This window comes from Xyrauchen texanus, chromosome 41 (assembly GCF_025860055.1).
Source record: "Xyrauchen texanus isolate HMW12.3.18 chromosome 41, RBS_HiC_50CHRs, whole genome shotgun sequence".
Taxonomy (NCBI): domain Eukaryota; kingdom Metazoa; phylum Chordata; class Actinopteri; order Cypriniformes; family Catostomidae; genus Xyrauchen; species Xyrauchen texanus.
Genome location: NC_068316.1, coordinates 5,514,853 through 5,532,962, shown reverse-complemented (window position 1 = coordinate 5,532,962; position 18,110 = coordinate 5,514,853). Strand labels below are relative to the sequence as shown.

The 18,110-nt window shown below is 36.9% G+C and overlaps 1 protein-coding gene across 4 annotated transcripts in view; it reads right to left on the bottom strand.

The window, feature by feature from the left end:
• Positions 1–132: 132 nt before the first annotated feature.
• The window catches only part of sntg1 (syntrophin, gamma 1), an 84,933-nt gene continuing 66,955 nt past the window's right edge, over positions 133–18,110 (bottom strand). For all 4 annotated transcript variants that reach the window (XM_052113910.1, XM_052113908.1, XM_052113907.1 and 1 more), the window contains 7 exons: positions 16,844–16,882; positions 15,617–15,733; positions 9,703–9,774; positions 6,479–6,631; positions 3,853–3,945; positions 3,075–3,185; positions 133–1,954 (listed from right to left, as the gene is read on the bottom strand). In XM_052113910.1, the coding sequence (XP_051969870.1) occupies positions 1,772–1,954; positions 3,075–3,185; positions 3,853–3,945; positions 6,479–6,631; positions 9,703–9,774; positions 15,617–15,733; positions 16,844–16,882 (768 nt within the window). In that variant the 3' untranslated portion in view covers positions 133–1,771. The remainder of the gene's footprint in view (positions 1,955–3,074; positions 3,186–3,852; positions 3,946–6,478; positions 6,632–9,702; positions 9,775–15,616; positions 15,734–16,843; positions 16,883–18,110) is intronic.

Here is an 18,110-nt window from a genome sequence, read left to right as displayed (position 1 = left end):
TATAACATGGAAATACTGTATATAGTATGCACATAATATGGAAAACAATACTGTAGAAAATAAAATAAGAAACACCCTTCAAATAGATACCAATAAAAAAAACTCCAAATTCACACATTATAAAACCTTTATTAGCTATACATTTTCTATTAAAACAAATCATAATTTGCTGAAAAATAAAATCATTATTTTGGACCTCTTTTCAAGTACCATCATTTTCAAAGATATCCCATTTTGGGTTAAAAAGCTTTCTTTTGCATAAACGTACACACTCCGTGCTCACTCAACATCAGGACTATGACAAAATATAAGATTTTAATGCTTCTCAGGTCATATATTTTTTTGTAGCAAATCATGTTTAACCACCTTAAATTTAGGGTGGCCACTTGGTGGGTGTTCAATGGTTAAAACCTTCTGGGAGTGTACAAAAGTTCAGAGTAGGAACATTTTGAACCTATTATCTAATGGTTTAGATTGGATGAAAAAAATCATTTTAGCAGAAATATATAGATTAGAATGAGTACATGCCTAAAATTGGATGATTGAAGCTTTGGCCAAAATGCTAGATAACATGACTCGTGTTGTCCCCTGCTCATGACGCTAGTAACTGGTTAGATTACAGATTGCAACAGCAGCTTTAAATATGTACAAAAATACAGAGAAATGTTTTAACTTTTGAACATGAGCCAAGTCAACACGAAATGGCATTCATAACGAAATGGGGAGGATGGGTCCTGAATGTGTCATGATTGTGTATTTAGAAAATAAACAGGGTCAATTTTGATTTCAGGTTGACTTTAACAAGGTTTACAGGGTGATAGTCTATTATTTATCTTAGATGCAAGAAGGACGTAAAGATAATAAAATAAAAGGCAATCCTTACAATTGTTAGCATGTACAGAAAATATGCATCATACAATTCCATTAATCAAACCCAATTCTTCATATTCACTTTCAGGATTGGATCTTTAATAAAGGACTTAAAAGTATCAAAATAGGTCAAATACGAAAATAACACACCCGTTCTCCCGTCTGTTGTTTGTCTGGGTAGTAAGATAGGAGTCAGTGTTAATAGTGGCGATTTTTGTAAGTTATAAATATAAAAATCACCAGGAATGATAATATGGTATAGCCCGCCAATATGACCAATATAATACTTAGGCACTAGATTTCTTACATTAGATTCAGATGGACATTCTGAAAGGTTCATTTCTGGTGCGTTTACGGTACAATTATGGTGGCTGGTATTACTTTGGTTAACTAAATAGCTATTTGACACAAAATTAGAATATTAACAGAGCGTTCAATAACATTTATGGTGCACTCCATGGCAGTTTCACAAAAGGGTTCACTCCAATCAATAACCAGATTAAATAATATTCTAAAATAATACACATAAAGAACTGTTAATATCTTTCTAATGCAAACAGATATATTGCACTATCAAAAGGGGAGGAGTCTAACTTTCTAATGACAGTAATTGTAGTTGAAAGGGATGTAAGGTTCACTGAACATCGTAAACGTGTGGTATGTTTGCATTCGACTAGAAACTTTAACATAACTCATAACTCAGAAATTCATATCCCGGATCGATCGGTCGCATAATGTCTAAGGTCTGTTTCCCATCTAGATGATATAGCATACAGAGATTGTGAATGTTTACATGACTTGCCTTTTTCCTTCAAAAAGTGGAAATCCATCATTTGTCCATTGTTTATTTGGGATTGTTCCTCTGAATGTCTATGAGGAATGAAACTGACACAAGAGTCTGTCAGCTCGAGTACTTTATTTTTGATATCTGTGATGTGGCCGTTAATGTCGGAGCCGTGGAGACAACAGGGGCCATGGCAGCATTTTGGCTGCTGACAAACATGGGATCCAAACAAGCCACCTTGGCGGCAAAGAACGCATGGATGCAGTGGAGAACCGCAAAGAGGTTTGAGAACTCCAGTTCCTGGACGTCACATGAAGACATGGAAACAAAGAAATGTTCATGACTTACGTGAATCTGCACCCAGATAGATAGCACTTGTACATCTCCAATATGTTTGTTTAAGAGCGTTTCATCTGGAATGCATCACATTATAATTTTTGCATCCAAATATATGATAAACATCTTTAAAAGAGCAAATTTGTGTCTCCAAACATCTGCTAAATGTCTTTTAGGGATCCGAGAGAAAATGTCTCATAGACGTATTGCAGATGAGCAAACACTCTCAAAAATACATCTTCCAGATGAAAACGCACACATTAAATAGACGTCTGGGTGAAAGTCAAGTAAAAATCAACAATGTGCTTGCACTTACAGCAGAGTCTGAAATAAACCAGAGTTTTGGGCAAAAATGCCACAGAGATTAAAAAAAATAAAATTCCAGATAATAGAAATTCCAGAATAATAGAAAATTAATTTAACAGGTACCGGACAAAACCACCTATTTCATGTTGATTTGATTTGAACAGCAAATATAATTATTTTTCTATTATTTATTAATTAATAATAAATTAAAACAATAAATAAAATAAATAATAATTTACTAAAATAAAATGCAATTTTTATTATTATTACACAATATTTTATTATTTTTTATATAAATCATTTTTGTATAATAAAATTTTAATTGATGATTTAATTAATTAAAATAGCTGACAAATGGACAATATGCTGGGAGTTTGAATATGGTAAAAAACTAATTGCAACATAAAGGTAAAACAATGCCCCAGAAAATCAATTCCAGGTGGCAAATATTGCCCCTTAATAGTTAACTTGTGACACTGGCCTACGGGGTAAAAAATAATCAAATGTTACTCTAAAACTCCTATAATCTAACTAGCTTTTACACGCTTTAGCTATAAAACATGCGTTTTTCCTCTGGCAAGGTTGAGATTACAAAAATACATAAATTAATTCATTAATAGGTAGTTGAGAATGACCATGGTTACCATAAAATGACATACAAGGAATCCTGGTGACATTGCGTAAATTAATCAAATTTGGGTTTACATCAGGTGTATTAAAATGCTGTAGACTCCAGTATAAAAACAAAACTTAAAAAAGAAAAAAAGGCTAATGTTACCTTCGCTTCAATAAGTTTCGTGTCTTGATTCTGGAACAGAAATTTGATTTTACTCTTGCCGTCATCTGATGATCCTTTAAGCTGAGAGAATTTATGTCGCCACAGCACCGCCTACAACAAGTATTAAATTATGATTATTTACACCTCTGAAAATATGAAAAAAGTGTCTGAATGTTATTATTCTACTCAGGTCTGAGAAAACCTTGAAATATTAGGGGTGTATAAAATATTACTTTAACAACAGACGATGACTCATATAAAACTCACAGTCAAAATATTGTGATCTATAAATAGAAGTGTTCAGTTTTTGCATTTAGAAAATGTTTTCATGACAACTGAGCACTTTTGAGATTTTAGTAATCCCCATTAGTGATTCTCATATGTATATCAGATTCTGATTACTAGAATAGAGCAAATTACTCTAATATTTTAAAAAACATTAACTGTTATTTATTATTCAAGGCAGCACAACAAATATAAACATGATGTATATTTTTTCCCTATTTGTATAAAACAATAAAACAAGTTAAAAATGTTTAATTACATTTTTAATTTGAAATACATGTAAATATGTCATTCATTTCACAACTTTTATTATTCATGAAAATACAAAAAAACTGTCACAATGCTAAAAAATCTTTGTCCTAAAACAGGCTTTGTTTTCTTTATGATTTAGTCTTTCCTTTAGATATTGCAGTGAAATATAAGCTGGACATGGTCTTTGTAAAACTACAAAAAATGCTATTATTTTTTTAAGTCACCTATTGGCTAGCCTCACCTTTGACGCGGCGTCGAAACACACAAACCCCATGCTGAAATCGACGGTGAGTCCCATGAGATGGCTGTCCACAATGCAAGCGTATGTTTTACACTGAAACAGGAAACACTTGGCACAGTTAATCAGACAAGAGGCAAATTGGCAGAAATAAACATCTTCATCTCTTAAGTGTTTCATTAGGATATTAAGTGTCATACATAATTATTTTGGGAGAAAAATAAACAGAAGCAATTTTTTGGCACAAACCATGGACAGTGTTTTGCCGCATTTGTTTGGTTTAGTGGGACAAATTGGCAGTAATTTTATTTGTGCTACTGTGTTTGCTATTAATATGAAACGGTTTGAATATTCTTCAGCAAACACTGTCCTGGTTTTATCTTTCTAGTTTGATCTATATGGAATATACTGCATATGCATGTTTTCTTGAAATATACAAAGAGTAATGTACTTGAAATATACATAATCAGATCTGAATCATAAATGTAGTGGAGACCAGGGAGAGTTGTCAGCATTTGTGCTCCAGTGAATTTATCTCAGGGCTAGTTTATTTTTGAAAGTCAATTTCTAAAGTGACATACTTTAAAGTCTAGGCTACAAAAAAGCTACTGAATATATTCACCAATATTGCTCAGGAAGAAAGATACAGTTAATTCTCCTTGATTCTATTTTAATGGGGTTATATGTTTTTAAACAATATATTTTTAATGATAAATTGCTCACATTTACTAAGTACCCTTTAATCACTACACTGATCATACACTGACCAATAGTTACATATTTAGGGTCAATGTTACATTTAAAATTAATTCAATAGTGGTATTACACTTATGGACTTTATTACATTTAAGACCAATAGTTATTACAATTAGGGCCTTTATTACATTTAATATCAATAGTTATTACACTTAGGGCCTTTATTACATTTAAGATCAGTAGTTATTACACATAGGGCCTTTATTACATTTAAGATCAATAGTTATTACACTTAAGGCCTTTATTACATTTAAGATCAGTAGTTATTACACGTAGGGCCTTTATTACATTTAAGATCAATAGTTATTACACTTAAGGCCTTTATTACATTTAAGATCAGTAGTTATTACACGTAGGGCCTTTATTACATTTAAGATCAATAGTTATTACACTTAGGGCCTTTATTACATTTAAGATCAATAGTTATTACACTTAGGGCCTTTATTACATTTAAGATCAGTAGTTATTACACGTAGGGCCTTTATTACATTTAAGATCAATAGTTATTACAGTTAAGGCCTTTATTATTTTTAAGACTAATAGTTATTATACTTAAGAGTTGTTATTACATTTTAGACCAGTAGTGATTATGGGTTTTATTACATTTAGGACCAAAAGTTATTACAATTAGGGCCTTTATTATATCTAGGATCAACAGTTATTACTCTTAGGGTCTTTATTACACTCAGAGGCGTTTCCAGCATTGAAGGACATCCGGGGCTTAGCCCAGACAAATTTATTTTCACACTAGCAACCACTTCTCTGTAGTTCAAAGCTTGAACTACAGAAAATATGAAAATATGATATCAGTCAGTAGCAGACGTTTTGAGGTTTAGCCTACTGTGGGTGAAAGCCAGCCAGATGATGATCTTTAGACTTTAAGGACAAAAACAAATGCGAATTCTTACCCACTGACTTCTTTCGGAAATTTTAGAAGCCTCATTTGCTTCATTTTTGCTGTCTTTCCTGCTAACTGCTTTTAACTCGCCACTAAGTAAAGTAAGTTGATGTCAGCTCCTCCTCTACCTGCTGCATATTCAACAGAGAGGAAGAAACGGAGTCGCCCATAGGCTACCGACAGCAAAGGAACTTATTCTATAGGCTAGATTATGCCTATGTCTATTTTTACAGGCTGTATGCAGTATGTGCAAAGCCAAAGCACAATGAAATAAGGCAACTTATGATTTTGGAGGTTTACATAGGCTATTGTCCGGTTTCATATTTGTCAGTCAACTTTTCAAAATACATTCGGGGCTACACTCAAAACATTCGGGGCTGAAGCCCCGGCAAAATCGGCTGCCGCCTCTGATTACACTTATGATCAGTAGTTATTACACTTAGGGTTTTTATTACATTTAAGACCAATAGTTATTACAATTAGGGCCTTTATTACTTTTAAGACTAATAGTTGTTACACTAAGGGCCTTTATTATATTTAGGATCAATAGTTATTATTTAAATCTACAACAGCACTAATGTCTCCAAACAAAAATGTGTTATGAACAATGTTTCCTTCCCATGCAAGTACTCAATCACAAATCAGATTTAAACTCTCATTGGCACAGCCCACATCACTAGGAACTTGTTTTGTACAGATGGCAGCCAACAACGTCAGGCAAGTGCAGAATTATTTGCCAAAATCTGATCTGTGCCATTTCTGTTTATTGTGCCAAAAAGACAGAAATGTGCAGGAGCGAGCTAGCCTTAACATCTCCACTAATATTCCTTCATTTCATTTTGCCAATTTTCATTAGATTTCACTCACATTTATTTTATTTGACTGAGTTTAATTTAGTTCCTCTGTGTCAAACTTAATTATGCTCTGTTTGAATTAAGTTAACTTTAGTGAAGCAGACGCTGGGGGTTTCAGTACCTGTATTCGCTCCACTTCAAAGAATGTTGTCATATGAAATGCTTTCTCCCAGAGAAGCAGCTCACATTCGAGCTCCACGCTGAAGAAGATGTCCTCTCCTGAGTCCGTCTGAACAGTGAAGCAGTGCTTCCGTTTGTCTAATAGCTCATTGTCCTGAAGATTAATTGAAATTATACATTTATTTGGACTAATGTCTAAATAAGTGTTTTTATTAAAGGGATAGTTCACCCAGAAATGTTAGTTCACCCATCATTTACTCACCCTCATGTTGTTTCAAAACAGTATGGCATGATTTTCATATTTTGGTGAACTACCCCTTTAAGGATTATAAAGACAAAGGCTTCAAGTGTTGAAGACTATAAATAAGTAAATTACACTTTTAATGTGAATGATTAATAAGACAAGCATCACTACTATTGCTCAGAATTACTGTTAGGGATTTCAACAAATCCATAACCGCAAGTAATACATTATGCCTCAGAACTCGCCCTATACCGTTTGTACAATGGACATGAATGATACCTCAAATCTTGCAGCTTTTTGTGGAAAAGAGTGCTATTAATTTTTTTAAGAGACTAGACTCAATAAAATGCTTGAAACAAATCCTAGGCTCTACTTTTGTGAGTGTGCAAAGCATAGCGTATGTGTAACGCCTTATTCAATTTACGTGAGAGCGCTAATTCTAAGTGCAATTCTTGCCAGCGTAAGTGGGCATGGGTGGGAATGCTTGCGCTATCTGTGGGTGTATTGTATGTTAATGAAGTTGAGCAAAGTGCAATTTTCTATATTTCTGGGAAATAGGTTGTTGCGCTAAGACGTTTCAAAACCATCTCTGTTTTCGGCACAAAGTCCAAACTCAGTTACTGCATTTGCAGTTTAGAGATTCAGCCAGCTGGTGTTACTAAAGTTCATGTCCAAACTCTGAAAATATAGTGGAACATCAAATTATGCCTATGACGTTCACTGTTTTATGAAACAGAAATGTTTGAGATTTGTGTTGTGTTAAGGGCGTGGTTTATTTTTCAATTATTATTTTGCTTGTAAATACAATTGTATTTATGACGTACAGACATTTGTATCTGTATTTTTCCACCTGTTGTTGTAGAGTGATTTTTAAATCACTGCAAAAGGGTCCGGTGGAAGAAGTTGGAGAAAGTAAAATTGGATTTGGCATGATTGTTTTTACGACTTCGTTATTTTGATTCAAAATTTGATTTAGTTTGAAGTATAATTTGAATTTAGAAAAATGTTTTCTTATAATTTCAATAAATTAATTTAATCTTTCAAAATGAAAACTGACCAGTAGAAGTGGAGTGCGTTCCGATACAATCACTGTTAATACTAGCCATGACTTGTATGTCAGTAAATGAAAATTATTAATAATATTTACATTTGCTATAATTTAACTGAGCGTAAATCCAAATCCTGACAAGAACCACATTTTCCAATGTGTATAAAAGGAAGGTGTCACTGTCAGAAATATGCCTGACATTCAATATTTTTAATGCACAAAAGAATGTAAGTCCATATTTCTATTATTCTAATTCATTGCATTCAGTCCATTTACACTACCAACTGAATATGCTGTCTCTGCTTACATCGCTGGTGACAGGGAATGGACTATATATTAGGACGCAGACAGTGCCAGAGAAAACTCTGAATGAAATTGCACTCGACAGAGCTCATTAGCGCCTCGTGCGCAAAAATCTGCCAAAACCACTTTCGCCTTATACTTTTACCTTCTACTACGAAAATACCAAAACTTTATGGCCATGCTCATTGGCTTTGCGATTATGAAATATGGCATAGCGCTGTGCTTAGCATTGGTGCTTTTAAATTAGGGCCCCTAGACTAACATTTTCTGTGATTAACTATGATTGTCAAAACTAAATACTTACAATGCTAGAATGTTCTTAGTGGTTGCTGTGGTTTTTTCAACTGTAAACATATTTTAACTATGTTATTTTTTTATTTAAAAAAAATTAAATAAAAAAAACATTATTAACCATGGTTACTTGGTGACAGTCATGGTTACTTACAGTACTTACTACAGTAAACCCATTGTTCCCATATGGATACTACAGTATTACTTTAGTAAAACCATGGTTAACTGAATCAAAACTATGTTTGTATGTCTGCCAGAAACCACAATATCTACAGTCATGGTTGACACGCTTTCTGTCTGTCAATCATTTTGAACGTTCTCATAGTATTGTTGTTGTGGTGCATTTTTGAGGCATAATGACATTTTGGGAATGAGGTTTTGCCCCAAGTGAAGGAGTTCAAGTACCTCGGGGTCTTGTTCACGAGTGAGGGGACAATGGAGCGGGAGGTTGGCCGGAGAATCGGGGCAGCGGGGGCGGTATTGCATTCGCTCTATCACACCGTTGTCACGAAACGAGAGCTGAGCCGAAAGGCAAAGCTCTCGATCTACCGGTCAATTTTTGTTCCTACCCTCACCTATGGTCATGAAGGTTGGGTCATGACCGAAAGAACTAGGTCGCGAGTACAAGCGGCCGAAATGGGCTTCCTCGGAAGGGTGGTGGGCTTCTCCCTTAGAGATAGGGTGAGGAGCTCAGTCATCCGTGAGGAGCTCGGAGTAGAGCCGCTGCTCCTTTGCGTCGAAAGGAGTCAGTTGAGGTGGTTTGGGCATCTGGTAAGGATGCCCCCTGACCGCCTCCCTAGGGAGGTGTTTCAGGCACGTCCAGCTGGGAGGAGGCCTCGGGGAAGATCCAGGACTAGGTGGAGAGATTACATCTCCACACTGGCCTGGGAACGCCTCGGGGTCCCCCAGGCAGAGCTGGTTAATGTGGCTCGGGATAGGGAAGTTTGGGGCCCCCTGCTGGAGCAGCTGCCCCCGCGACCCGACTTCGGTTGAAGATGGATGGATGGATGGATGGATGACATTTTTATGCCATGTTGGTCATAACAGTTGTCAGTTGAGGGCGCTATTTTGCTACTGTTGGTATTGACAACCGTTTCTGGTCGTGTCTGTTTGAACAAATCTCATTTGGTTTCTTTGAAGTGCAGGTTTTGGAAAAAAGGGGGCGTGGCTAATCCAACAGCTCAATTTGACAGCTTGTGGAAATTCGAGAATGGCTAAAATCACTTACAGCATCTATACCTACTCCCCAACACTATTTCTTACTGCCCCAAGACACACCAGCACCACAGTACCATTTCTAAGGGTTGCCACTGGTGTTTTTAAGAAATGTAACTCATACCTTAAGAATCTTGAACATGATCTCGTAGACGGTGAAGCTCTTCTCGGCTCTGGTCCAGTCCCAGGTGGTGACCTAGAGGAGTTGAGATTCCTGTCAGTCCCCAAAAAGTCACACAGAACGTAATTCAGCTCAGTCAGTGAACACAAGATTAGCTCTGGGTCACTTGCTCTCGTGGTGTCCCTAAATGCTACATGAGGTAAACAATGTCCTGCTCGAAGATGAAAAGGAAAAACTAGAGAGATCTTGTACACAAGAATAAGTCAAGCACAGAATACACAGTCACCTTTAATACCCAAAGGCCAGTTAAGATGGATTGAGAACTCAGGAGTGTTTACTGTTCAGACTCAAGTACCTTGCAGCAGACTTTTAAAATGTCAGCATACCAGTCAAATCTATGCTTGCATAAACAGATGTATTGGCATGGACATTTGGAGATCATCAAAAGAGCTCAAGGCATGAAAAGAGACAAACATATAAAGTGTTTGGGAGTAGTGCATTCAAATATTTGATTCATTTACCACTTTCTTTTCAGCTATTTGTTCAACTAGTTCCTTTACATGCTATCGTAATTTTATCGTAAATCCTAGTTGAAGACTTGGATGTTGCACATGAATGCCTCCTCAAATTGTAAATTTGACTGGAATCTTCTGTGATAATTTTGATACCCAAGTGCCAAATTATTAGTGGTCGATCGATATGTCAATAAATCGGCTGCTATTTGGTATTCTTAAATTACATTTCCTGTTTAGCAAATTAGAAGAGTCACCTGCTTGTATGTAAAAGAGCCATCTGAGATATGTAAATTAATGTTTGTTTTGTTGTTACGTCAAAACTAAATGAACAATTTTTGCATTATACTTATTCAATTTTACACAAAAACTGTAATTTTGTAAAAAACAAAAAAGGGAAAAAAAGGGAAAAAAAACCTTTAAAAAGCATGGCAAAAATGCAGTAATTATTAATAAATAATACTTATTATAGGAACATTTCAGGTTTAATACAAGTTAAGCTCAATTGACAGTGTAGCATCATTTTGATTTCCACAAAAATTAATTTAGACTCCCTTTTCTTTAAAAGAGCAAAAATCTGGGTTACAGTTTCAAAAGTATAGCAACAAGACATAAACAATATGTGCATTAACATGATTTTAGTGTGATAAAATCGCTTACTAACCTTTTCTGTGTAAAATTATATCCAATTTTAAAACTTTGTTGCCATGATGATATAGTGCCGTAAACCCTAAAATGACTGTAAAAAACGATGATTTAAACAGAATGAATGTAAGTGCTTTTATAAAATTATAAGCTTCACAAATCTGCATTTAAACTCCCATTTACTTCCATTGAAAGTGCCTCACAAAGGAGGGACGAGTCGAAATAAATTTTTGTTGTATTCAACATTATGCCAAATATACTGTCGAGTGAACTTAACTTGTATTGAACCCAGAATTAACATTCCTTAAATTTTTCGAAATACAGAGGTCGACCAATAGTGGATTTTGCCGATACCAATAACCAAGGTGGTGGAAGAGGCTTATAACCAATTAATCACCCAATTGTTTTTTTTTGTTTTTTGCGATATATAGAATGATCAAACATTTATTAGTCTTGACAGACACAGACATTGAGGCTAGAAGAGCAAAAAATATAAATAAAAATAAATCCCAAAAGCAAGTGTGCAACCAAAATCCCAATAATAACTAGAAAAATTAAGACTTGGTACATAACGCTGGACTTTTAACTATGAACAAGCCCAGAATACACAGAGGACTTGGCTACATTACAATGCTCTATATGTACAGTAAATATTTACCAAATTAATCTTTTTATAGCCTATATATTCACCAGATACAGTACTTACAGTATATATTTCACCAGATATAGTTTATTGATGAGGAATAAACTAAAATAAAGAACTATCTGCAACTATCAGCAGATATGTTTGTCGATAACCAATAGTCCCACCAATATATAAACCGATATATCGGTCTACCTCTAGCAGCTACCTGTCCTATTCTCTCTGACCACCTAACACTTGAACGTGACATACTCATAATCAGGGCTGGACTGGTAATCTGGCATACCAGGCATTTTCCCGGTGGGCCGAGACATTTTGTGGCCGATCGGGGCGGACTGGCCATTGGGTGAACCGAGCGGGGCGGTGAGTCGGCCGCGAAATGGGCTGAATGGGACGCGATTAGCCAAAATGCGCTGACGTGTTATACAGAACCGACCACAAAATGGCACTGCGATATGCAGAAAAGGACTATGTAAAATCCTGGGCCAATTTCTCTTCCCAGTCCAGCCCTGCTCATAATTACGACTTACAATCTTCTGACGATACACTAGTGTTCCAACATACGCAGCTGTTAAGTGAAGTCAGAAATATCCTATTTATGAGTCACATGAATGAACATGCAAAGTCGTATTTACCAGTGGAAAACTCAGAATTCTAGAGTTATGACATTGGAAGGGGGGTGTGGACATTAAAGATGATGGAAAGCAATGATTTTGCTAAATTATTTCAGTGCTTTAAAATTTAAGGTCAACTAATCTAATGCTAATGCTAATGCAAAGATAAATGTGTTAAACAGACATATTTTCAAATGACCTTGTCTGAATGTTATCTATGCGTTAGAGGGGGTACGCGAAAGGATGCTGGATGTTTGAAGGGGTACGCCACGGTAAACATTTTGGGAAGCACTGCACTATTGCAACCAAAAATAAAAAAGACCTTTTGTCGGATTTAGTTTGCTTTAGTTTGGCTTCTTCTAAATGTTGTTCAAACTTGTCAACTTGAATGCGTGACATGTTGTAATAATGAATGGGCCAACTCGGATGCTGGAGCTACCCAGGTGCACTTAAAGGCACTAATGGCCCATGAAAAAACATACACTGATCAGCCACAACATTAAAACCACTGACAGATGAAGTGAATAACGTTTATTATCTCGTTACAATGGCACCTGTCAAGGGGTGGGATATATTAGGCAGCAAGTGAACAGTCAGTTCTTGAATTTCATGTGTTGGAAGCAGGAAAATTGGGCAAGCGTAGGAATCTGAGGGATTTTACAAGGGCCAAATTATGTTGGCTAGACAACTGGGTCAGAGCATCTCCAAAACAGCAGGTCTTGTGGGGTGTTACCAGTATGCAGTGGTTAGTACGTACCAAAAGTGGTCCAAGGAAGGACAACCGGCGACTGGCGATCACTCATGGATGTGAGTATCGAAGGCTAGCCCGTCTGGTCCGATCCCACATAAGAGCTACTGTAACACAGATTGTTGAAAAACGTAATGCTGGCCATGATAGAAAGGTGTCAGAACACACAGTGCATCCCAGCTTGCTGCATATGGGGCTGCGTAGCCGCAGACCGGTCAAGAGTGCCCAATCTGACCCCTGTCCAACACCGAAAGCGGCTACAATGGGGCACGTGAGCGTCAGAACTGGACCATGGAGCAATGGAAGAAGGTGGCCTGGTCTGATGAATCACATTTTCTTTTAGATCATGTGGCCGGGTACATTTACCTGTGGAAGAAATGGCAGCAAGATGCACCATGGGAAGAAGGTAGGCTGGCGGAGGCAGAGCGATGCTCTGGGCAATGTTCTGCTGGGAAACCTTGGGTCCTGGATGTTACTTTGACACATTCCACCTACCTAACCAGATTGTTGCAGACAACGTACACCCCTTCATGGCAACAGCATTCCCTGATGGTAGTGGCCTTTTTCAGCAGGATAATGCGCCCTGCCGCAATGCAAAAATTGCCACGGATCTGCTGCTAGCTTCTTGGTGCCAGATACAACAGGACACATTCGGAGGTCTTGTGGAATCCATGCCTTGATGGGTCAGAGCTGTTTTGGCTGCATGAGGGGGACCTACACAATATTAGGCAGGTGGTTTTAATGTTGTGGCTGAAAAAATCTGTTTTATTCTACATGGACAGGGTCCGCACATGGGGGCTGCCATGTTAGAATCACATGACCAGCCAGATACTGCTTACTTAATCTCAGTAATCATCTTATTATTTGACACTTTCACTCATTGTTGGTGGTATGCTGGTGATCAGCAATGCTAGTCTTTTCAGCAGGGTTTACCAGGTTAACCAATACTTGGTGCAATGCTCTCAATTATTGTCAAAAATGCTTTTAAAATTGACATTGAGTCACCATTTGTCAAACCAATCCTTGCCTCTAAGGTAGTATGTCAAGTGTTTATTGCCTGGAGCGGAGAGCATCTGCACAAGCTGAAATAACCTAAGAGAGCTTTTAGATCAACTGCTAAGAGTTTTAAGTTCTCTCCAATGCAATTGTGCATCTGCGTATCTCATTAAAGGTTTTTACATTCTAAACTTTTCATCTTCCTCTACCTCTGTAGACAAATTGCAATAAATGGTAGATTGGATGAAGCTCTTTGATGTCTAGTGCCAAACACTACAAATGCCAAGTACCGCAATTCCTCATTTCAACAGGACCGTACCATTGGATGTAAAATACAGGGGGACATCGAGGGTTAAAGACCTTTGTTTATATTTTCATGATAAGTCATTTGTGAGGCTTACATTTAATCACATACCTCCAGGATTATCCTTCATGTTTAATTCTAAATTATGTCCCAGAATTATGATGGAGGTGTGTTTAAATTAATTGCTGACTGCATATGGAGATTAGAGGATAGTGAATGGAGGTGTTAGAGCCTCAGGTTAAGTGATTTAGACTGTAGACAGCTGAAAGGATTAATGGATTTCATAAAGTCGATAATAATTGAAGTAAATAATGGGGATGTTAACTGCTCAGACAACTCTTTACTCACCCTCATGTTATTCCTAGCCCACATGCTGTTATTTTTTTCATAGAAAACAAAAAGAGAATTTTTGAAGAATCTTCACAGAGCTCTTTTTCATTCCAGTTTATAGTGGGGCACATCTGACCAAACAGATCGAAAGTTTAAGTTATTCCCCTAACAATCTTAAAATCTAACATGACAGCAATTGCATCAGGGTTGATGTCAATGACTTTTGGTCACCAGACACATGAGAACCAATGAAGTTTGATGATGTAATTGACGAAAATCATGACATTATGAGTCGAAAGACATCATTTGATTTTGTATATTTTGGAAGATTTTAAGTGAATAACAACTTACATTTTAGTTGGCTCTTCACACAAAGCTATCATATGACTTCAGAAGGCTTGGAATATAGAAAACAAGTTAATATATATGGTAAATATGGTGCTTTTTTATGGTTTCATTTTTGAATCTGGACAGACATGGTCACTATAACCTGTCACTGTATAGAAAAGAGCTGAATCAAGAATACAGGTTTGATGTAAATAATAAAATAAAAGAATGTAAATAATGACATTTTGTTATGGACTATATTTTAAATGGTCGGGTATATAAGCGCAGCGTAGTTCTAGTGAGAAGACTAGCAGCTGTACATCATCGCTAGTTAACTCCTAGCCAATCACATGTAAGCCATTGCTTTTTAAGTCTGCTCACAATCTATCACATTGCTCTTTCAGTGCGCTAACACGGCAACCTCCACCACCCCACCGCCACCAGTTGAGTCCCGTGCTGCACAGGGGTAGGATCCTCGCCCCTGCCTCCTATCTCTGGCAGGATATGACGGTCCTGAGTACAACTTCTTCAGTTGTACAAGACTACGAAGCTTCCTGATAGAAGTAATATTACTCAATTCTGCAGAGATGTATGCATAGCCAACAACTGATACTCAAGCAAAGTTTAACCAATAGATAGAAGTGCTTTCAGAAATTTTGTCACCATTTTTCTCAGATTGTTTCAAGATAGAAAAGTACATATTAAATAAATATTTTACACATGCATATATATATATATATATATAATCAACAATTGCAGGTGAAAGGCTGTTGATGTATTGTATTAAGCTAAACTCACAGGAGGTGCCGAGAACTTAAAGAGTGAAGAACCCCTCAAGGCAAGAAACTTTGGTGTGTACATTCGATCCTGAACCGAATCTTGCTCTTTCTCATCCACCCAGCCCATATATGTGATCTGAATAACAGAGAGACAGATAGAAAGTGTTAGTTTCCAGAAAGTTCAGAGTGAACTCACACAATGTGATTTCTGACTAATTAAACTGCCCAGCATCAGCCAAAATAAACTTAAAGGGATTGTTCACCCAAAAATGTTCATTCTCTCATCATTTACTCCCCCTCATGCCATCCCAAATGTCTATGACCTTTTCTCTTCTGCTGAACATAAATATTTTTAGAAGAATATCTCAGCTCTGTGGATGTCATACAATGCAAGTCAATAGGGTCCAACACTTTGCATTTCAAAAAACACATAAAGGCAGCATAAAAGTAAGCCATAAGACTCCATATCCATATCTTTAGAATGGGTTTGATAGGTGTGGGTGAGAAACAGATTAATATTTAAGTCCAGTAGGTGTTATGCACAAAACATTTTTAAAGTGGAGATTGATGGTAAAAAATGGACTTGAAGACATGGATTTAACCACTGGAGTCTAATGGCTTACTTTTATGCTGCCTTTATGTGCTTTTGGAGCTTCAAAGTTTTGGTCATCGTTCACTTGCATGTGAGCTGAGATATTCTTCTAAAAATCTTTGTTTGTGTTCTGCAGAAGAAAGAAAGTCATTCACATCTGGGATGGCATGAGGGTGAGTAAATGATGAGAGAAATTTCATTTTTGTGTGAACTATTTCTTTAAAACTCGACATTTCTCGCCTCACATAAACAAATCTAACGTTCATAAAATAATTAAGCCCAATTCAAAACTCGATCATTAGGAATGTTATAAGCTCCCTGCATGGGGGGGGTCGCAGAATAAAATTGGACACAGCGACCAAATATGTCTGAGCGTCAGTCTGCACGTTTCCTGCGGAGTGCAACTTAATACGATTCGCTAAATATCTTGTGAAGTTGACTCTTTGCTGTCTGCAGGGTAAGAGCGTCACGTAGCACGGAGAACAGTGGATGTGTCAGAAATCATGATTGTGTGGCATCATTCAAGTGTGCTGACCAAGTCACTCACACTTAAAGAGCTTTATTTGTGTCTCAGCAGACATTTTGTCATCCTTTCAAGTATAATTTGCACATCCTCAACAACTGGGATTAAATCCAGACGGGATGGTTCCTTACCTGCTGGTTTACTGGAAAGTTCCTGTTTATCTTCTTAACCTGCAATAGAATTATAGAGATTTAACATACACATTAGGATTTTTAAGATATATTTTAAAGGGCCATATAATGGAAAACTGTGCTTGTCAAGCCATTTCATGGGGTCTTTAATTCAAGGGTCAGAAAGAGGGTACAAAATATTCATGTAAAAAAAAAATGTTTTTATTACGTCTCAATCATAAATCATTACAAAAAGCCAGTGAAATACCACAGTCTGCTACACAGACTACGACTGATGATTGACTAAATTAAATCTCTCCGATGCTCACCAAATGACCTTTAGAGTGTCTCAATTGGCTCAATTATTCAAGTAGATAAAACCTCAGCCAAATATCTTACATTTCTCTTCTAAACAATGATACCAGTGTTTATCTAGAGCCCAGGCCCAAGAGTTGCTCCCACTGTGAAGCTTTATTCACATTCGTTCTAGCTTCATTACCCACATAACCCTGGCCAATGACTGCCACCTTACAAATGACTCTAATAGTTCCATTTGAATGTGAAATGAGGTTCTAATTTCTTCGCAGGAAATGGATTGAAAGCTCATCCAGATGGTCTCGCTGCAGGATAATCCAAACCAAAAGCCATACTATCTTGTTTTGAAGAGCAAACTTAGCATATTTCAGAGAATTTGGGGCCAAATGCACCATACACTCAAAAAGATGTTTGCAAGATGGAAGATGGTGTATTTTTGTAAGGGGACTCTCAAAAGCGAGTGACTCTTTATTCTATCATAATTAAGGGTGAAATCCTTCTTTGTGCAGGAAATGCCATTTTAATTCCTTAATCTAGTGCAAAGAGGGGATTACAACACATGACCTGCCTGGAGAAAATGAAAATGTATGAAAAATAATGCACCGTCTTGCCGAATTACCTCCATAAATTAACTTTATCGTGTTCTTTTCATTAATATTCAAATTGAGCCCCATTGGTTCGATACAGTCTACCACATGCTCCCAAGAGACAATGAAGCACTATGAATCTGTGAATATTTTACTGCTATACAGTTTCACATGGACCCCTCAGTCCAAACAATCCATGGTACCTTGTGTTGCAGGTGCTTTTTATCAGGGGGGAACAGGATCGGAAATGTTGTGAGCCAGATTCAAACTTGCGTCACCCACATAAGCACCATGACTCAATGGGCCCTTTTTAAAGTGCGCAAGCACTAAGCGCAATGCCTTAACTCAAAAGTGCAAAGTCAATGGGCATGGCCATGACATATTGG